This window comes from Mycotypha africana (genome assembly GCF_025528875.1).
Source record: "Mycotypha africana strain NRRL 2978 chromosome Unknown BDF20scaffold_10, whole genome shotgun sequence".
Taxonomy (NCBI): domain Eukaryota; kingdom Fungi; phylum Mucoromycota; class Mucoromycetes; order Mucorales; family Mycotyphaceae; genus Mycotypha; species Mycotypha africana.
The window spans coordinates 1,217,130-1,237,262 of record NW_026515734.1 but is presented as its reverse complement, the minus strand read 5'-3'; the positions used below and the strand labels follow the sequence as shown (position 1 = coordinate 1,237,262).

General features: G+C 40.4%; 10 protein-coding genes across 10 annotated transcripts; 4 read left to right on the top strand and 6 right to left on the bottom strand.

Moving 5' to 3' along the window:
- Positions 1 to 52: 52 nt before the first annotated feature.
- On the bottom strand, positions 53 to 584 carry BDF20DRAFT_891033 (uncharacterized protein). The gene is made up of 2 exons (XM_053082225.1): positions 198 to 584; positions 53 to 141 (listed from the first exon to the last, which is right to left on the bottom strand). The coding sequence occupies exon 1, from the start codon at positions 554 to 556 to the stop codon at positions 224 to 226; it is 333 nt and encodes a 110-aa protein (XP_052933077.1). The 5' UTR covers positions 557 to 584; the 3' UTR covers positions 53 to 141; positions 198 to 223.
- Positions 585 to 856: 272 nt separating this feature from the next.
- Positions 857 to 2,147, bottom strand: BDF20DRAFT_891028 (putative diphthine synthase). The gene is made up of 3 exons (XM_053082224.1): positions 1,729 to 2,147; positions 1,381 to 1,650; positions 857 to 1,280 (listed from the first exon to the last, which is right to left on the bottom strand). The coding sequence occupies exons 1-3, from the start codon at positions 1,989 to 1,991 to the stop codon at positions 959 to 961; spliced, it is 855 nt and encodes a 284-aa protein (XP_052933076.1). The 5' UTR covers positions 1,992 to 2,147; the 3' UTR covers positions 857 to 958.
- Positions 2,148 to 2,662: 515 nt separating this feature from the next.
- BDF20DRAFT_891020 (uncharacterized protein) lies at positions 2,663 to 5,960 on the top strand. The gene is made up of 7 exons (XM_053082223.1): positions 2,663 to 2,813; positions 2,912 to 3,095; positions 3,184 to 3,470; positions 3,555 to 3,609; positions 3,700 to 4,013; positions 4,110 to 4,566; positions 4,695 to 5,960. Exons 1-7 carry the CDS (start codon positions 2,736 to 2,738, stop codon positions 5,825 to 5,827), a joined length of 2,508 nt encoding a protein of 835 aa, XP_052933075.1. The 5' UTR covers positions 2,663 to 2,735; the 3' UTR covers positions 5,828 to 5,960.
- Positions 5,923 to 8,017, top strand: BDF20DRAFT_891006 (uncharacterized protein). The gene is made up of 9 exons (XM_053082222.1): positions 5,923 to 6,204; positions 6,284 to 6,318; positions 6,425 to 6,495; positions 6,565 to 6,641; positions 6,718 to 6,904; positions 6,993 to 7,296; positions 7,381 to 7,553; positions 7,645 to 7,711; positions 7,796 to 8,017. Exons 1-9 carry the CDS (start codon positions 6,180 to 6,182, stop codon positions 7,979 to 7,981), a joined length of 1,125 nt encoding a protein of 374 aa, XP_052933074.1. The 5' UTR covers positions 5,923 to 6,179; the 3' UTR covers positions 7,982 to 8,017.
- Positions 8,018 to 8,994, bottom strand: BDF20DRAFT_890998 (uncharacterized protein). Its single transcript, XM_053082221.1, has one exon. It carries the CDS (start codon positions 8,785 to 8,787, stop codon positions 8,122 to 8,124), a length of 666 nt encoding a protein of 221 aa, XP_052933073.1. The 5' UTR covers positions 8,788 to 8,994; the 3' UTR covers positions 8,018 to 8,121.
- BDF20DRAFT_890997 (uncharacterized protein) lies at positions 8,995 to 10,230 on the bottom strand. Its single transcript, XM_053082220.1, has 4 exons — positions 10,022 to 10,230; positions 9,621 to 9,952; positions 9,439 to 9,553; positions 8,995 to 9,362 (listed from the first exon to the last, which is right to left on the bottom strand). Exons 1-4 carry the CDS (start codon positions 10,146 to 10,148, stop codon positions 9,283 to 9,285), a joined length of 654 nt encoding a protein of 217 aa, XP_052933072.1. The 5' UTR covers positions 10,149 to 10,230; the 3' UTR covers positions 8,995 to 9,282.
- Positions 10,231 to 11,555: 1,325 nt separating this feature from the next.
- On the bottom strand, positions 11,556 to 11,948 carry BDF20DRAFT_890990 (uncharacterized protein). Its single transcript, XM_053082219.1, has one exon. The coding sequence runs from the start codon at positions 11,915 to 11,917 to the stop codon at positions 11,654 to 11,656; it is 264 nt and encodes an 87-aa protein (XP_052933071.1). The 5' UTR covers positions 11,918 to 11,948; the 3' UTR covers positions 11,556 to 11,653.
- A 179-nt stretch (positions 11,949 to 12,127) lies between these two features.
- On the top strand, positions 12,128 to 12,634 carry BDF20DRAFT_797558 (cyclin-domain-containing protein; the record flags this gene model as incomplete). The annotated part of the gene is made up of 1 exon (XM_053076297.1): positions 12,128 to 12,634. A coding segment is annotated over one exon (507 nt), but the record flags the coding sequence as incomplete, so codon positions are not given.
- A 1,314-nt stretch (positions 12,635 to 13,948) lies between these two features.
- BDF20DRAFT_890978 (t-SNARE) lies at positions 13,949 to 15,936 on the top strand. Its single transcript, XM_053082218.1, has 3 exons — positions 13,949 to 14,352; positions 14,418 to 14,660; positions 14,841 to 15,936. Exons 1-3 carry the CDS (start codon positions 14,197 to 14,199, stop codon positions 15,441 to 15,443), a joined length of 1,002 nt encoding a protein of 333 aa, XP_052933069.1. The 5' UTR covers positions 13,949 to 14,196; the 3' UTR covers positions 15,444 to 15,936.
- A 45-nt stretch (positions 15,937 to 15,981) lies between these two features.
- BDF20DRAFT_890973 (trypsin-like cysteine/serine peptidase domain-containing protein) lies at positions 15,982 to 19,994 on the bottom strand. Its single transcript, XM_053082217.1, has 9 exons — positions 19,512 to 19,994; positions 19,253 to 19,430; positions 19,095 to 19,187; positions 18,897 to 19,007; positions 18,576 to 18,776; positions 17,534 to 18,488; positions 17,183 to 17,389; positions 16,471 to 17,068; positions 15,982 to 16,388 (listed from the first exon to the last, which is right to left on the bottom strand). The coding sequence occupies exons 1-9, from the start codon at positions 19,840 to 19,842 to the stop codon at positions 16,063 to 16,065; spliced, it is 3,000 nt and encodes a 999-aa protein (XP_052933068.1). The 5' UTR covers positions 19,843 to 19,994; the 3' UTR covers positions 15,982 to 16,062.
- Positions 19,995 to 20,133: the final 139 nt, after the last annotated feature.

The following is a 20,133-nucleotide window of genomic DNA, read 5'->3' as shown; positions in this document are numbered from 1 at the left end:
GACAAGGATATGCTTGTCGAAAAAGCACGACACATTCAGAACAAGTACGATAAAAATCATTTTAATCCGTTTTTCGAGAATTTAATACAAGAGATCACTTTGACAACTATCTAGTGATAAAATGCATAGTAGATAATAAAGCTGTAAAATGTAAATATGTAGGTGTTTTCCTATGTGGATCTGTTTGAACACGCTACCATGGTAATAAGAGTACACAAGCAATTTAAAATCGATATCTGCTCTCTGTATAACGATTATAAGCAAACACAAGAGCTACACCAGTAATAAGGCCTTTGTAAAAGTTAATGGCAGCAGGAGACGTCAAAAAGTTCTCGGCCTCTTGGATCTTTGGTCCCGCTTTTCGCTTCAATTCGCGCACGTCGTCCTTCAGCTTGTGGGCTTCCTCTTCTGTACGTCTTGCAGCTCTGTCCACATTTTCATTTTCCAACAATTCATCTACTTTATTAGAGGCAGCTGTCGCACCTTGCTTGACTTTCGATTCCATTTCATCTGTCATGTTGGAAACCTTTGCTTTAGCTTCGTCTGTACGTGACATTGTGTTGTTGTTGTTGTTGTTGGTTTTTTTTTTGGTTGGATTTAAGGAAAAGGAAGAGAAAAAACGACACGATAGAAAAAGGCTTTTGGCTTTATGAGCTCGAACAAAAAAAAAAAAAAAAAAAAAAACCAACAACCAAAAACCAAATGAAAGACAATTGTTCGAAACAGATCCAAGACTTTCATGCAAAAAAGAAATTGTCCGCTTTGGTATTGAATCAAGGTATGAATCAAAGACTTGACCAGCTGAAACCTTTCATTCGTAAATACTATATATTTTCCCATTGCAAATGGATTATACATGGTAGAATTTTTTATTACAGTCTATATACAGTTTGTTTGCTTTTTTGGCTGACTTTTCTTGTCGTTTTTTTTTTTCTTTTTTTTTTAAAAAAAAAAACTCTTAATGAACGTAATCACGCTTCACAATAGCTTCAAAAGTTTCCTTATTACAGGCGAAATCCTCAACATATTCAGCTTCCATTTCATGCATACGGGAGCCAATCAAAACAAGAGAGTGGAGAGGCCCACCAAAATCAACGTCCACCAATTCTTCCAAAGTACCAGCGACTATCTTTTGGGTATCTTGGCCGATACGAGCACAGCCGATAGCTAAAGAATCAGGCTTACAAATGCCTTCTTGACGCTTTTCTTCAATTTCTAAAAGCTGTTCTACTGCTTGATTGACTGTCATATAGCGAGGTGGTTCGTAGATCAATCGTCCTCTGCAAAGGAAATGGATGCAAGGGTAGGTTTAGTTACAGGAAGCTCTCTCTTTTCCACCAGTGTACTGTCGTTTTTATAACCGAATGAAGGCTAGCCTACCTTGCCATATTTTCTATACTTTGCTCTTTGACCTTGATGTCCAATAGACATAAAGTATGAAGACCGAATTGGTGGTTTTCCTTGATACGATCATAAAAACTATCGGGACGCCATGTCTCTGTAAAGAACACAATGGAAATAGTTTGACCAAAGTTATAGAGTTGTAAACCACAAGCGCCCACAGCATTCAAGATAGAAGCATTATGAATGACTTTGATAGGAATGCCCATTTCACGAGCACGGATAATAAGATCTGTATGCGTTGTGGCGCTATAAAGAAATGGATACGTTGAGTTAACCTCTTCCCGAACTCGGTCCGATGCAACAAAGACGTTCTTCATTTTTTACCCATAGGGATCACCGACGACTAAGAAGGATACGTCAATCTTATCAGCATCTTTTAAAATGGCATCACTGTCTGATTCAACCATTTCGCGGTCGGCAATAATGATATTGTCCTTTCCATAAAAGTCCTCTAATTTTTCCTTGCCGACGGATAAGATGGAAGTATAGGCTTCCAGGTAAACACGCTCGGACTTCTTTACGGCTTCCAAACCGGCGACTGTGATATCTTTTTCGTTATAAAGACCGAGACCGACAATGTATAACATGTTTGCTACGAATGCTGGTGCTGCTGCTGCTGGTGCTGCTGGTGCTGCTGCTGTTGGTGACGGTGGTAATGAGGAAAGTGGTAAAGTGAATGGAGAGATGTCAAGATTAGATCTTGGATGGCTGTCAAAAAAAAAAAAAAAAAATAAAAATAAAAATTTGGGCGGTCTTTCTTACGGAAAGCGAAAAATGCGGGAAAAAGCTTTCCTAAAAGAGTTACAACCAGTCACTTGATCATGACCATGTGTGGAGGGTATTTCTGTATCGTGTACCCTTCATCTATCAAGCACAAAAATCGAATCAGAAACTGGAAAAAAACCAGACTAAAAGCTCGTCACAAGGTTAGCCTATTAAGATGGTAACCAAAACCCTTAATTTATGTTCAAGTCGAACGATGTCATACTTTTCCAATAGAGGGTCCTGTTATCCTTTTTTCATTTCAATTGAGCGAAAGCAGCAGCACTCTTGAGAAGCACTTGAGGGGTGGGGGCAAACAGCGTCATAAAAAAGTATCTAACACGCAGGCCTCTCTGTGGCCATTATAATATGGCATGAAAAAAAAAAATCGTGACTCTTTCGTATCACAGACAGCTGTTGCACTCACCCGTCCCACACTACCCCCCTTTTTTTCTGAAATTGCCTTTTCCCGCATTTTTTGATATAAAAGGACTTTAGTCAATTTTCAGCCATTCTTCTTTTTTGCTTCTTTTTTAATATTATTCTGTATTACATTCTAAGTTGCGGTCATGTCTGAACCGGTGAAAGGACAAGAGCAGAATAGCACACCGTTGTTTGATTATCACCATATGAAGGCTATTCAGGATGTAAAAAAGAAAAAGATAAAAAAAAAAATGACCCGTTTTCTATCCAATCTTTTGTATTCAATGACCCAACCCTATAATGCCTTTTTTTACTATTGAAGCATGATAGCAAATTCCTGGGTCAAACCAACTTGCCCAAAGACCCACCAAGGGCGCGTTCCCCTTACTTGGAGGAAGAAGAAAAAGGACGTGACTGGGACAGATTGATGGATAATCGCTTACCGGTGATTCCTTTATCTGCTTCCGTCATTGATACACCACCGGATGGTAATGCTGCCTATAAGGGTAAGTGCTGAAAAGGACGAGGGAGGGGGGGGGGGAATGGAGGGCGCTATTGTATCAGAACGATGACCTAGGTTGGGTGCTTCTATAGATGAAGTGATCACGAAAGAACTACGTGAATTGTATTGCACGTTCCAGAAATGCCTGGATTTGCGTGAAAAATACATGGTACAGTCTCGCCAAAGACTGGAGGATAATCCTAAAAATAAAGACGACTGGGAGGTTTATCCACCTCCGCCTCCGCCTTCATGGCCTTTACCAGCACCTGAAGAATTGGCGCGCAGACGACAGAGGGAGAAAGAAAGAGAGGCAGACCCAATTGCTGCGGTAGGCAAGGACTTTGAAATCGATCATGTCAAAATACCTGGTGAACATGAGGTAAAGGGAAGAGCGAGCTTCTCTTTTCGTGACATCCGACACTAACGTAGGGCCTCCTATCACCTTGTTTTTTGCCACCCATAGTATGTGTATGGCATTGGAACGGACGGTTTCTATCAAGTGTTCAAGACGGAAGAAGGTACAAAAAAAAGGAGGATGTTGCATGAATCATTTGTACGACAAAAATAATAGCCCGCTAATCCAATCCACCCACCGATCCCCACTATAGACAAGAACAACCGTGAACCAGCTTACAAGATACCTAATTGTAAAGAATACTATGAAGATTTAGACTACATTTTAACTGCTATCAGTGATGGCCCAGCCAAGAGTTTTGCTTTTCGACGATTGCGTTATTTGGATTCCAAATGGCAAATGTACATTTTGTTGAACGAGTTTCAAGAGATGGCTGATTCAAAGAGTGTACCTCATCGTGACTTTTACAACGTTCGTAAAGTCGATACTCACGTACATCACTCCAGTTGTATGAATCAAAAACATTTACTACGTTTTATCAAATCCAAGATGAAGAAATCGCCTGATGTAAGAAAGGGCAAATAGAACGTGGCGTTCGTCAGCAGCAAAAAACATGGTATTCATTTTTATTCTCTCTTTTTCGCCCCCCCCCCTCCCCCTTAGGATGTCGTTATTTATCGTGATGGAGAACATTTGACGTTACAAGGGGTGTTTGAAAGTTTGGGATTGACGGCTTACGATCTTAGCATTGATACGTTGGATATGCACGCACATAAAGATTCTTTCCATCGTTTTGACAAATTCAACTTGAAGTACAATCCGATTGGTGAAAGTCGTTTGAGAGAAATCTTTATGAAGACAGACAACTTTATTCACGGTCGTTACTTGGCAGAAATCTCCAAAGAAGTGATTTCTGATTTGGAATCGTCTAAATACCAAATGGCCGAATACCGTGTCTCTGTGTACGGACGCTCTTTGGAAGAATGGGACAAGTTGGCTAAATGGGTGGTTCATAACAAGTTGTTCTCGCCCAATGTGCGTTGGTTGGTGCAAGTACCTCGATTATACAATATTTACAAGTCTTCTGCTCATGTCGACAACTTTGGAGATCTTTTGAGAAGTATGGGGGGGGGTTTGCAAAAGCAGATGGATGTGCCCATTGTTTGGCTATTTTAGAAAGGACAAAAAAAAAAAAAGAAAAAAAAGCTAACTCACCTCCTTTCGTGTTGTAACGTCATTTTCCATTAGATCTGTTTGAACCTCTCTTTGAAGTGACCAGGGATCCTTCCAAACACCCTGAACTCCACATTTTCTTACAAAGAGTCATCGGCTTTGATTCTGTAGACGACGAGTCCAAGATTGAGCGCAATGTCTATCGCGAAGTGCCTCTTCCGCGCGAATGGAGCGGCTCGATCAACCCACCGTACAACTATTACCTGTACTACTTGTATGCCAACCTGGCATCTCTGAATGCCTGGCGCCAGGAACGTGGCTTCAACACGTTTGTGCTGCGCCCCCATTGTGGTGAAGCGGGCGACACCGACCACTTGGCCTCCGCTTTCTTGACGTCGTTCGGCATCTCTCATGGTATTCTTCTCCGAAAGGTACCTGCCATGCAATACCTCTACTATCTTGCTCAAGTCGGCATTGCCATGTCACCGCTTTCCAATAACGCTCTCTTTTTGACGTACGAACGTAACCCGCTTCCTCAATTCTTCCAACGGGGCCTCAACATCTCTCTCTCGACGGATGATCCGCTCCAGTTCCACTTTACGCGCGAACCTTTGATTGAAGAGTACAGTGTGGCAGCCCAGATCTGGAAGCTGTCTTCGACGGACATGTGTGAGTTGGCACGTAACTCTGTCTTGCAATGTGGATGGGAACATCGTATCAAGAAACATTGGATCGGAAAACACTATACGCGACCTGGCGTGGAAGGCAACGACATGAGCAAGACGAATGTGCCCAACATCCGTGTCAATTATCGTTATGAAACGCTGTCGGAAGAACTCAACGCGCTCCGACGCTATGCCCCTGTGGATCAAGGGGGCCAAGGGGTGGATGTCAAGCACATGACGCAGCGAGACATGGTGGGTGTGGCCGGGCTGACCGAAGGCCCGCGTTTGCAGCAACATCTCATGCACCGTGTGCAACATGAACCCGCAGGAGATACCGCTACCAACACGCCCCAAGACTCGCCCGTGTTGAGTCCTTCTTTTCCCGCGGACGCAGGCAAGAAGAAGGAGGAGGAGGAGGAGACGAGTAGTGGCCACCGTCATCGCCAAAGTATGGATCACCAGTTTCATGATACGTTTGTGGGTGTAGGTGTCATGGCTGAAAGAGCTCACTTGTCAAAAAAGACGCAACAGCCCGAACACTAAGTAAAAAACAAAAGTTTTGAATAAAAAATAAAAAGGCTTGTTAAATGACGTCAGCTCTCTCATTGGGTTGTCCCAAGCAGCAGCCCAAAAGTGGAGAATTATTTTGAATGCCCGTTTCCCCTTGTTGCCTGAGATTTTTTTTTTTTTTTTGTTATTTTTGTGGGGAAAGGATGAAGGCACCTAAAAATCGTTATTGGCAGGTAGACTTTCGTTTGGTTTTTTTTTCTCGTTTCTTTTTTTTTTATTGTTGAATCAAATAAATAAAAAAAAAAAAGCATTCATTTTACATTCACAGAAACAATTTTATCGCCAACTCCCTTCTCTCAGCTCTCGCAACTCTTTTTAAACAAGGATGATTCCTTCAACAGCTATAAAACGTAACACTCTTTGCCATCCAAGGACATGATGGAAGTCCATCGACAACATGAACTCACGTCCATTCATTGTCTATTCTAGTTGTGCGTCACAATGTGGCCAACAGAATGATGACTGTAAATGTCGTATAAAAAAAAAAGAAGGAGAACTCGCATCGAGAATTCTCTTTTGTTACCATGTGCTCCTAATGTCCTCTTCTTTTTTTTTTTCTATAATTTGCAGCGTTCCATGCACGATCTTTCGATGAGACAGAAAACGGGTCAAGTCATGATTAAACATGGTTTAGGTGGAAGGTAGGGCAAGAGAGAGAATGATAATGATCGACATGACGCTTATAGTCACGTTTTTCATTTTATATAAAGATCCACCACCAACGGACATATTGCTACGGTCTTTGGTTGCACTGGCTTTTTGGGCCGATATGTTGTTAACCGTCTTGGTAAGAAGTGACTCTAGGGGCAGCTCCCTCCTTTGCCATGTGGGAAAACATGCCAATGACTGACGCTCTTTTATAGCTAGACAAGGTACTCAAGTCGTGGTGCCTTATCGTGATCCTGATGAAGCGAGACATTTAAAAGTCACGGGTGACCTTGGACAGATTATTCCTTTGGAATTTGATTTAAGAAATAAGGAACAACTGAGGGAATGTGTTCGTCACTCTGACATTGTTTACAACTTGGTTGGACGTGATTATGAGACAAAGTGAGCCCCAACAAGGAGACGAAAAAAAGCCCCCCCCCTTCATGAAACAAAAAGGCTAACTGTTTATACGCTTCCCGTTCTTTTACAGGAACTTTACTTTTGATGCTGTTCACGTAGATGGAGCACGTCAAATTGCTGAAGCCTGTGCGGAAAATGGAGTCGCTCGGTTTGTCCAGATGTCAGCATTGAATGCTTCTGAGGACTCGACGTCGAGATTCCTTCAGAGCAAGGCTTTGGGTGAAAGGGCGGTCAAGGAAGTCATTCCTGATGCTACCATTGTTCGCCCTGGTATTATGTGGGGTCATGAAGATAGATTTTTAAATAGAATTGGTACGGGCGATGGCTGGGAATTCTATACGAATGAAGGAAATACCAAGATCCGTCCTGTTTCTGTAAAGTAGGATGAAGGAGTTTGACATTGTCATGTGCATGATGGTTCTCATTTTTTTTTTTTTCTTTTGTTGAAACTATCCTAGGCGGTTGATGTTGCTCATGGTCTCGAAGTGATTTTTACAGCAGAATCCAGCATGGGCAAAACGTACGAATTTTATGGACCTAAAGAATATAAAGTCAAGGAAATCTTTGACTTGGCACGTGATATTACGATGAAACCCTTACCCATACGTCATATTCCCAACTCACTATTAAAGTAAGTGGCGCCTCTTTTTTTAGGGGGAGGTGGGGGGGGGCGGATAAGAAGCCACTGTTTTCTGATTCGATATTTTCTGTATGAAAAATAGATACGGTGCTGGTTTGATTGAAAAGCTTCCTTATAATCAAACCATTAGTGCTGATTTAATTGAAAGAGTAAGTAACGAATGAAAAGTTGCCTTTTTTAACACCATCTCATTTTTTTATTTTTTATTTTTTGACAACAATTTATTGAAATAGCGATCGATGGATGACAAGATTTCAGCTGATGCTTTTACATTTGAGGATCTATATATTAATCCCACTGAACTAGAACACGTTGCCATTCAGTTTATGAGAAGATTCCGTAGCAACGCTGTGTTTGATTTGCCTTACGAAAAAGGAGAAGGAAAAGTACAAAAAGGTGTATATCATTTGATCGATTAGAGAAAGTTTTTTTTTTTTTTTCCCTTGGGTTTTTTATGCTTGATTAAAAAAGAAAAAAAAAAAAATAATATAATAACTGAAGCTTAAGAAAAGAATAAGTTTATTTACAGAATGGGCGGGGGAGGGATGTACAGTGAAGTTTATAAAGTGTGCAGTGGAAGGTTGTGAGATGTAAAGGAGGCGGGTTGTTTTTGCAGGGTTAAATAAGGCAGATCATAGCAGAGATGGCTATTGTCTTGATCTGCAGCATCGTCCTCTTCCTCGTCTTCGTGGATAAAGAAAGTAGGCTTCTTTGGTGTCGTCGTGGACTTTTTCATCGGTTCAGAGGTTACTGCTGTGGTAGTCGTACAAGTGCCGTAAAAGGAGGCAAAAGAGACATTGCTATCTTCTGGTGAGGGTGGCATGTCTTCTTCAGAAGAATACGCTTCTTCCTGTGATGGATCTTGTTGTAGCGCACAGTTGTTATTGTCAATGCATGAATTCAACCATAGATGTTGTTGTAGTTGGCTTTGTTTTTCCTGATCCATGTCTTCATAGATATCCTCTCGTTCCTTTAAAAAGACTTGATCATCATCATCATCATCCTCTTCTTCTTCTTCTTCTTCTTCTTCGTCATCACAAAGATAATATTCGTCATAAAAGTCTCTTTCTTGTGCCAAATGATCTGGTTGCTGCTGTTGTTGTTGATGTGTGAGAGCATGGATCAATGTATTTCTGATCAAAACAAAGGAAAGTAAACTTGTAGACTTGTTCAAATTGATAGTTTCAAGCTTATCAAAAGATAATCGAGTATAATAATGATTCATGACTTTTATAAAAAGATAAGGGGGGAAAAAAAAAGTAGAGAAAATAAAGATTTATTTATAAACGAAATGGTGATTGTCCGTGTTATATTATTTATATTAGTTTCAGCCCCATGACCTTTTATCCCAATTTAGTGCAATTTCACTGCTAACCTTAAAAATAAAAACAAAGATGCAAAAACCAAGTAAAAAAAAAAAATACATTATAGAAGCCCCTTAAACATCATGGGGGGGTTTTTTTTTGTTGATAGAGCGAGAAAAAAGAGAGAGAGAGCGAGAGAAGGAAAAAGTTCACGTGAAATTTCCTTTAAGGGACAAAGCAAAATAATTTATTTTTTTCTTTTTTTTTTTTTTTAACACGGCCACGCAATCCCCTCTTTTTTATTTCTCGTTCCTTAAAAGACAGAATGATGTGATAAATATCATTTATTGTATTATTATATCATTGCATCCCACGATTTGTGGGGGGAGGGGGACACGTTGCGGTTTTAGCTATGACTAGAAACTATCAATACGTTGGAATGAGTTGCCACCACGAGGTTTGTCATTGATCTTTGGATTCAATTTAGCCAAAATATCTAGGGAAAAAAAAAAAAAACCATTACATTACATACGTCAGCATGCAATAAAGAAGAATATGGAAAAACAATTTACCTTTATCATTCTTTGCATGATCAAATGTACAATGGTGTTTGTCGGGGAAGCGATGAGTATCACAAAAGATATAATCACAACGACATTTGTTTGTTAATTGTTTAGCAAGAGGAATCTAGGAAGGGAAAGGTGTCAATAATGAACCCCATATCAAATGACAATGACTCTATAAAACAACCTACTTTTGAGCGACATTCAAAACAACGTCCTTTATTCTTTTGCACTGGTTTTTTAGGAGCATCCTTATCATCATTCGTGTCTTCTTTCGGCTTTTGTGGTGCTGTTTCTGTGATTGCTATTGCTGCTGCGGAGTCTTCTATCACTTTATCTTTCAAAGCTTCTTGTGGTGGTGGTGTTGTCAGTGCGGATGCTGCGACATTTGTATTTGTTGTAGCAGTTGCAGTTGCAGTTGCAGAAGGAGTGGAAATGAGTAAATTGGGAGTTTCTATCACTTTCATCTTTGGCGTGGATGTGGTCGTTGTATTATTATTGGATGTAGCTGTATGAACAATATCTATACAATGAAAAAAAAACCATTAGCTGAATTCATTCAGACCCACCGCTTCCTCATCTCATCGGTTACCCATTTTGTTTTGCGCTTCATGTTCTTTGAAACATTTCGAACACATGTTGTTGTAAATCTTGTTTCCATAAAAACCACAACCAGCTGTGCAAGGTGAAGGTGCTTCGGGAGTGTTATTGTCTTCCATTTTTTCACTAATTGTTTATTCCTTTCCTTTTTATTGAGCTTTGTTTTTCGTTCAACACAAAACAGAAAAATGTCGCTTTATCTTGCAAAAAAAAAAAGAAAAGAAAAAAGAAAGAAAAGGGAGAGGGAGGATTTGGAACTCTGAAGAAAAAAAAAAAAAAAAAAAAAAAAAAAAAAGACTCGCGGATTTTTTTATTAAAAAGAGTCATTTTCCCTTTGCTTTTGACCGTAAATCACAAACATCACATCAGTGTCACTTCATTGAAACAGCGACCGTCAGTCTTAAAGCTTGAATGACTCCTGCCAATGATTGGTGCAGTACCTGCAAAAAGTAAGAACAATCAAATTGTTTATTTTCGTCCGATTCGTCATGGCCTTGATGACAACCCATCGGCTCTCATCATTCCCCCCCCAAGTATTCTAGATGAAACGGGACGGGTCAACTGACTTTGAGCCGACACTCGATCTGCATCCATTCGTTCCAAACGACACCTATGTTTCTTTTTGAGATTGAAAAAGCCCATCTATTCGCGTGGAGTGAACATTCTCATGTTTTTTTTGAGGGATCACATACATTGTCAGTGGAGAAAACAACCTACGACCTATGCCGACCCACATGAGACAGCTGACATTGTTGGCTGGCTGTCATGGCCAAAAGCACTGAGCACTTTAACATGATTGTCCAAAAAAGTAATACCCTTTTTCCAGTGAGCCCATTCATTTTTTTTTACCACGCTCACTGCCCGTGTATCACCAAGGCAGAGGGAAAAGATCATCCAACTCTTTTTCATGCAGCCCAGACAGTATTTTCTTTTCATACCAGAAAAGGATGGCAACAGTGTCACCAAGGAAAAGCACATCATTCAAAGTGTCCTTGGCATGTAGTTCCATTATGCATACTTGCTACGGAATTCCTCCCCCATTTTTGCTGCTCAGCACACCCATAGTCCGTAAAGCATTATTCTTTTCTAACAATAAAAATTTTTTTCGTTGTCCAAGTGACTCAATATGGCCATTTCCACCAATGGTTGGCTACTTACAGGAACACAGCCAATCAGAAAACTTTTATGACTCACAATAGAAAGTAAAAAAAAAAAAAAAAGAAAAGACATCCAGTCTTAACCCAGCAGCAAAAAAGAGTCCTTTTTGCTCTCTCTTTTTTTTTTTTTTTTTTTTTTTTTTTTTTTTTATTCCATAAACGCCAAATAAAAGGCTGTTCTCGCTTTGTCATATAACTTATAAAAAGAGAGAAAGAATAGAAAAAAATACAGTGTTTTTCCATTTTTCAAGCTAATTCGTGAACCCTTTTTTTGACCTTTTTTTTTTGAAACCTTTATCCCTATCCTCCTCTCTTCTAGTTTGACCATGTTTGCATATTATTTTTTTGTTTAAATTTCTTTCTAGTTGTGAAGAAACGAAAGCTGCTTTCAAACAACTCTAAAGATATATTTCTACAAAAAAAGTTCGATTACAACGACAACAACAACAACAACAAACTTATTTATATTACAACAAGTCCTTTTTTTTTTTTCCTGTAAAAGAAAAAACTCTGGTTAACAAGGCGTAGTCAAAAATTATCATTTCATTAGCATGACACCTAATACGTTCTTGAATAAATCCGCAGCCAACATGAGCCATGCTGCCCCTATGAGTCATGTTGCGCAGTTCACTTGTACAGCGAATGATAACGTATATATAACCCAGCAACAACAACAACAACAGCAGCACCAGCAGCAGCAACAGCAACAGCAACCATTTCAGCATCAACATCCACTTCAGCTTCAACAATTTTTGACTCACTATCATTCTTTCGTTGCAGCTCTTCCCTCTTCCTCTTCTACTACGGCTGCTACTGCTACTGCTACTCTTCTCTCTCAACTCTTAATGACTCAATCATCCGCTGTCCCTTCTACCCTCGCCTCTTTGGATACCATCCAATACAAAGAACAACAACGATCAAGACACTTACAATGGCAACATGAACAACAAAAGGCCTATGTCAATGCTCTTGTGGATGTGACAGTACAAGTCATTGCTTCTATTTGGCCCAACTCGGTAGCTGTTCAAACGAACGGGGACAACTCGACCAGGATTGCCGACCTGAACACCTTTTTGCACCATCTCTTGAAGCATTCTCGAACCACCCATTCCACACTTCAGTTGGCCATCTTTTATCTTTTTCGGATTCGTTCTCGTATCCTCTCCTTGTTCCATCCACCGCAGAATAACAACAACAACTCGTCTACCGATGTTCAACAGGATGTCTACATGACCTGTGGTCGACGTATGTTCTTGGCAGCTCTTATTTCTGCACACAAATTTCTGCAAGACAAAACCTACAAGAACTCTGCGTGGAGTAAGGTCAGTGGCTTGAATGTCAAGGAAATCAACCATGCCGAAAAAGTATTTCTGCAACTGCTGGATTATCGTTTGATGGTCAAGAAGGAAGTGTACGATCAATGGATGACCATGTTGCAAGCCCTCTTGACCAAGCAAAGGAAGCCCTCTCCATCGGTCGTTCATCCTACTCGTACATGTACCGTTTCCCTACCCATCGTGGATGCCAACCATGCTGCTGCTGTCATCACGGATAAGAGTCCTATGGCTCATGTGCCGCGCTCCACCTCATCGCTTACCGCTGTTGCTCTCCCTTCGCCCCCCATGGAAGAAGTGGATACTCATGCTGCTGCTACTGCTGCTGCTGCTGCGGCGGCGTCGACCCTGTTACGTTCACAACAAGCTCAGCAATGTTTGCCTTCTCCGCCATGGGAGGAAATGGGTCGTAGTGGTATTAGTAGAAAAAGAGCAAGCCCTCCTACTCATTTCGATAATGAACGATGGATGAAGCGACATTGTCGTTAAAGACTCTTATTTTTTTTTTTCTTTATTTATCATGCGTTTATTCCCCCCCCCCTCCCATCTCTTACTCTCTTCTTTCGAGTTAGATAGAAACGCACAAACACTCTCCCCTTTTTCTTTATTCCTTTTTGTAGTTTATTATATCTATTTATCTAGACCGAAATCTTAATATATCATGTTCCTGTTCCGCCTCACTCCCATCTTTTCAATTTTGACAAGTAAAATAGTAAAAAAAAAGCTTTAATAAAAAAAAAAATCAAGAAAATAATCCATGGAAATCGGTCTAACCCAGTGAAGTCTGCTGTCCGAGAGAGCGTTGCGGCGGGACCCTTTTTTTTTTTTTTTTTGGAAAACCAATAAGGCGGGGATTGCAGACGAAAAAATAAACCATCAACGTGGTGTAGATCACGATGAAAGGGTAGCTTGAACCATGAATCTCTTTGTTTCAGGTTTTTGGGTAATGGAAATCGACGACAAAGGCGCTTTTGAAACGGATGAGAAAACGTGGGGTTAGGTGCCACCCATACCAGTTATGGTTATCCATGAACTTGTGACATCCATCTTGGTCTTGATTCTCAAGCAGAAAGCAAAAAAAGAAAGAGCTGGTGGCTATCGGTGAGTTACTTTTATGACCAAAATTTTCCTCGCCCGCTTTTTTTTTTTTCTGTTTCTTATAAATTGCTTTCTAAACCTTTTTTTTTAATAATTTTCTTGTTCTTGTGTTGTCTCAGTTGAAAACTTTCTTTTTTTATTTTTTATTTTTTTTTTTTTTTTTCCTGGTCATCCGCTTATTATAACGCATCATGTCCTATTCATTTAGTAGAGATAGAACGGCAGAACTACGAGGCTCAGCAGCAACACCTCAAAGGACAAGCAGTAATGATAGACATGTACGAAATTTATGCAAAACCCCCATTCGTTGGCTGTTTTTGTACCACTTGTTTTTTTTTTTTTTTCTTCATTTCGTGCATATTTCATATAAATGTAACTCTATTGCCTTTCTTACTTTACTCATTAGAATAACTTTGGGTAAACACCACACAAGCATACTATCAAAAAAACGAATAAACAAGTAAACTCATCTTTCTATCTTTTTACCACCCACCATCCAAAGTCAAGATGAGTTTGCACCCCATAGAAGACCTCAGGCATCCACACGACCCTATCACCATGACTATGAATCGCATGAAATGACTTCAATACCAATGAATCCTAGGGAGGAGGAGGAGGAGGAGGACTTTTATGGAAGAAGAAGAAATAATAGGACAGCAGGTCCAGCAACCGTCGTTCCCATGGAAGAGGACGGACCACCCCCTCTATCGACGACAGCAGGCTTTTTTGATCAAGTAAGAAAGAGACGCTCCTTTTCCTTTCGGCGGCTGATACAAGCTGGATTAACGGTTTTGTTTAGATTGACAGGATAAAAATCGGTTTAAATTCTATCAATACAAACGTCGATCACATTGGCAATCTCCATAATGCTGCATTAGAAACGTTCAATGAACAACAATCAAGGCAACTGGCCAACGATTTAGAGAGTATGAAACAAGAGACGCAAAGCATCAATAATGACATTAAACAAAGTATACGGCAATTGGAGGCTTTCAACAGTCAATTACCGAATGACTCAGAGACACAGATGCGTCGATCACAGGTAAACATTCTGATGGATGGGTCATTTCTGGAGTACGCACACTCAAGGTGAACAGGAGTGTACCGGGCGGGAGGGCGGAGGCGGGGCTCGTGTGTGTTTTGTGGGCAAAAAAAAAACCAAAAAGAGTGCTCTCAAGGTCAGAAAATAAACTCTTTTTTTTTTTTTTTTGTTGTCCTATAGACTGCAGCGATAAAAAAGAGATTTTTGGATACCATCCAACGTTATCAAGACGTAGAGAGAAATTATCAATTAAAATATCGCCAACGTATCGAGAGACAGATAAGGATCGTCAAACCCGAGGCCACCGAAGATGAAATTGACGATATCATAGATGCAGACGACACGCCACAGATTTTTGCCCAGTCGTTAGTCTCGGCGAGTCGCCAAGGCCAATCCAAGGCCGTTCTGTCTGAAGTCCAAAAGAGGCATGACGATATTCGACACATTGAAAAGACCATCGTTGAACTACATCAATTGTTTATGGACATGCAAATGATGGTAGAACAACAAGGAGAAGTTTTAAATACGGCAGAGCAACATGCAGATGAAACAGTCATGAACGTCAAAGAAGGAAACACAAATTTATCCAAAGCCATTCTGTTGGCAAAATCAACCCGTGCAAAAAAATGGTGCTGCTTCTTTATTTGCATAGCAATTTGTGTCATGATCGCTATTCTTGTTTGGTGGTTCGGTTTTGGTCATCCTGTAAGTTTGTTTTTTGATCATCCATGGTGTGTGGCTTCTACTGCGAAGCTTACTGACTTTATTGTTCTGTTGTCATAGGGTGTTGGTGGTGGTAGTGGTGGTGGTAATCACAATAGTAATAACAATAACAACAACAATAACGATAATAGCAATGCCTATACCCCTCTTACTTCTCCTTCCGCACAACCTGTCTCAGTGTTGCCTTCTCCTACACAAGCAGACCAAGTACTTTCTTCGCCTACAGAAGCAGCCCACGTATTTCCTTCTCCTTCAGAAGCAGCCGAATTATTGCCTTCTGATACACCAGAAGCCTCAATAGAAGAAGTTGACTAACATATTCGCATACCTTTTAACTCTTAATAATACATGCTTACATACATTATATAATCTATCTATTAAATAAAAAATAAAAAAAAAAAAAAGGACTCCCTCTCCCCTCTCACGGAGGGGCCATGAATGTAGTTGCTTTGGCAAAACAAACATTGGATGGGCCTTGTACACGGTGGATGCATTTCTAAATCAAAAAACTACAGGTTTATTTTTTTTATTTTTATTTTTTATTTTTTTTTTTACTGATAGTATACATAATTAATTAAATTAAAAGTGTAAAATGGTAAGGCGGGAAAAAAAAAGGAAAAGAACAATAAAAAAAAAAAGAAAAAAAAAAGTAAATGCTGCAACATAAACATGGCGTTTCTTATTCTTTGATCGCCCAGCCGCAATCTTTGGTGGCGTCTTTCACTGCTTCTGCAAGCGGGAAATAGTGATTAATCATTTTCACAGATAGCATGATAGGAATATTATCAAAGCTAACACAACGTACGCGTACATAAGTATTATCTTTTACATCCTTCACAGCACGAATCAAGTCGTCCAACGTGACAACCTTCTCAGAGTTGATATGCGTAATCCACATGGTGGGCACCAGTCCATACATATAAGCCGGCGAACCCTTGGCACGACCCGAGATGTAGATACGAGATGGTAATTTTCGGCTTTGTTGTAAAACAGCTTTATGTGGCTCTAAGAACACAATGAAAACAATACAAGTAAGTGAGGCTTGATCTGCAATGCCGATACAGCAAAATACAGTGGAAACTCTTACCATGCAAGACTGCGCCTGCCCAAAAGACAACACGATCCGTTCCAATGCCAGAAACCTCGGTGGTCTTGACCTTTACCGTAATTTCTTTTTTGGCTCGTAAAACAATCAGCTCCATTTCATCAAGATCATGCTGAACATCCATATCAGACATCCTCGTCACCATCTTTCCATTGACAGCTAGAATAATATCCAATATTTTGAGAACTTTCGAGCTCTCATACCCAACTTCTGTACGGCGGATCATGAAAAGCTGGTGTTTGTATTGGTTGGCAGCCTCCACTTTTTTTATCCATTCATCAGAGAGTCCCAACGCGAGCGCTTGTGCTATTTGAACAGGCACCAATTCGACATTGAGGCTGCGAATATTGATATGGGTCTCTCCCTGTTGAATACGTTGGAGGACTGTACGCACCGACGAGGTAAAGATACCGACATGATATTCATTGTCTTGGCCATTCATATTACGTTCACCCAAAAAGTTGAGCCAAAAACCCTGAACCTGGCCTTCCGAGTCGGCTAACAAACCTGAGGAGCATTGCAGCGCAAGCGGTGTATCCAGTGTGATAGCATCGACATTAATACCACGGTAACGAGGCGTCTATTTTTTGTCATAAAAAGGATCATGGAGTGTTAGCCCGTTTTTTGTTGTCTATTTTCTCCTCTCCCACCAGCCCCACCACCCACTCTTCCACCGTTGGCATGATCATTTTACATTATTATGAGGAATGGTCGCAAAGTTGATATCTGTTACCACCGTGTTCAGACACACCGGTCGCTGGTTGTGATTCAATGCTACTAATGTCACTTTATGGCCTTGATGGAGTGGTTTATCACTAAATGGAGCGCTCAACACGTCCGTTTCACCCAAGAGTTTGGGATCATATTGAATAATGGCAAAATTGTGTGTAGGATGCAAAAACTACAAGTAAAAAAATCGCGTGAAAGAGAAAAAAAAAACAACATACACAAGCACAAACACATGGATACACACAGAGAGAGAGACAGATCTATTCAGTACTTTTCGAATGACATCACAAGAAAATGTGAATCTCTCCATACTTACTAGAACTTTTCCAGGAATGATGATTGAATCGGCAATATTTAATGTAAGATCACCCATGGAGGTCGGAACTGTGCTTCTACTGACAACGACAAGCCCCCTTTCTTTATCCACAATGATGCCTGCACCTTGTCGACGATTACGAGGGAAGCCTTCCAAACGACAAGGCATGAAGTAATGTACTTTGACAAGACAGCGAAACAAATCTCTCGCAGGTCCTAAACTGTGATCCAACTGGATGAACTGTTTCGTCGTTGGCACATCTGGCACGGGAGGCAAAGGCTCGCCAAGGTCTGTAAAATCCCACAATCCAGTCTTATCATTGCGTACAGCCAATCTGAAATGAGACCAGTGTCTTTCATTGTTGACAACGGCCATCGACACTGAATGTGTATCGGCAATAGAATAATAGACAACCGGTATACGCTTGCGGTCAGGAATCGTCTTCATCACTTCAATAAATGTCTGGAGGTTGGGCGTTTCTTTATCGTCTACCGATTGAATGATCCAGCCATTATCCGGTCCATCCAAACGAAACATACCCACTGGATCGGCTACATAAACGCCTCTACATGGAACGCAATAAGATCTCGCCAACTGATAAGAGACCTCATTCAATACAGCCCCACCTACTTCGACATAACGATCAGGCGTAATGGCGTGAAGGTCTCCGACTGTCACCTTCAACTCCATCGGCTTTCCTCCACGTTCAATACAAATTGTGATTTCCTTTCCAACATTTGAATCCAACATATCTTCGAACGGCACAAACTTGGTAATATATTCGCCATTCATCGTCAGCAAAACATCCCCCTCTTCTAATTTATTGTAGGCTGGGCCTTCAGGCAACACTGTCTCCACAACAAGTAGCCCGATTTCATCGGGAAATCTTTCTCTTAGGTTGGATTCTGTCTCGCTTCTTAACCCTAATCTGCGCACTTCATCGAATGGACGATACCTAGTGAAAGAAAAACATAAGATGTTTAACAAAAAAAATTCCTCTCTTATCCCTCCATGACCTTTTGTTTCTTTCCAGTCGTCTTACATGAATTGTGTTTGAATATCCCCTCTGGGTACTACTTGATCTTTTCTAATATATTCCAAGGCACGTTTCACTCTATCTAAGGGAAGGAAAAAATCGGTCGCTGCTTTGGTATGACCACCTGCTTGAAGAGCAACTGCATTTCCATCTATATCTATCACAGGAGACCCACTACTTCCTCCGCTGGTACTTGATGCAGCTTGACTATCATGATCAGGGGGAGAGGTTGTTGCAAAAGAAACAAAAAAAGAGGATGAGTACGCCGTTGAAATTGCCAAGCGTCAGCATTCTTTCATGCGCCGTATACGCTGTATGGATATTTACAGATAAAAAGTGTTAAAGTCATTGTAAGTCAAATCTCCATAATCTGGTGTATTACGATCCAAACGCGATATTGAGCCAGCTAAAATACTAAGCTTTTCACCGGCATCGTTACTAATGTTTGATAAAGACCGAGATATGTTAATCATCCTCATTGAAAGCTGTGTATTCATACAATCGAAAGGTGTTATCTTTCATTACCCAACAACGCGAATATCTAAACCGACTTTGGCTAATTCAGGGCGAAGTTCAACTTGACTGATAGGCATATATTTGATCTTTTTTGTGTCAAATCTAAAAAGGGCGAAGAAAGGTTTAAGTCACCCCGTTAAGCATAGCATTCACCTGCTTTTTCTTACTTTAGGAAACCAAAATCATGAATTGGATCACGATAAATTGGATAAACATCCACTTCTTCATGGTCATGGCAAATGGCTTCACCAACGAAAGGACCAGAACAAGCGACATGACGGTTGGTTAAAATGATACCCTTTTCAGCATCCACAATAAATCCAGACGCTTCTGAAGTCTCAGGACCTATATCCATATATTGTTGTTGATAATGTAAATAAAGACAATTCTAACAGCTTGAGAACGAAATGCAAACAACAGACCCACCTTCTGTGTCAAAAGCCGCAACTTGACTGAAGCGAATAGAAACAATGGCTTTTACTACTTGGTTGATAGTTGCTTGCCATTGAGAAGGCTTTGAGCTAGGATCGATCGGCATAGATTCTGTCATAGCCGTATCATTCGTTATAGGTGAAGGATCATCTTCGTCATTTTGTTCTGTGCTATTCTTTAAAGTGGGATCGATCTTGCGTCGCTTAGCAGGAGAAGATCTAGGTGTGGCGGCAGGTGAATCACCACCTTCAAAGTTACGATCCCTCGGTAATAAAGGGGCAGCTGCTGTTGCTGATTTTTCGGCTGTTAAGGGTGTATTGCTCATTTGCTGTATGTACTTATTCTAAAGTTTTCCGTCTAAATCTATTAACAAATAGAAAAGCAATGAAATAGAAAAAGAACTGAAACTTTTAGTAACAGTTATCTTTTTTTAAAAAAAAAAAGAAGGCTTTCAGAAAAGTTGACATTGAAATACAGGCAAATCAGAGCTGACTTTTTGAACCTTGGCCGCACTAAAAATTATCAGAAGCATGAACGAATGGCCTCTGGGCGAGGAAAACGCTCCATTTCATGGCATTAGAGACAATATGCAATAGTACAACATATTATCCTTCGA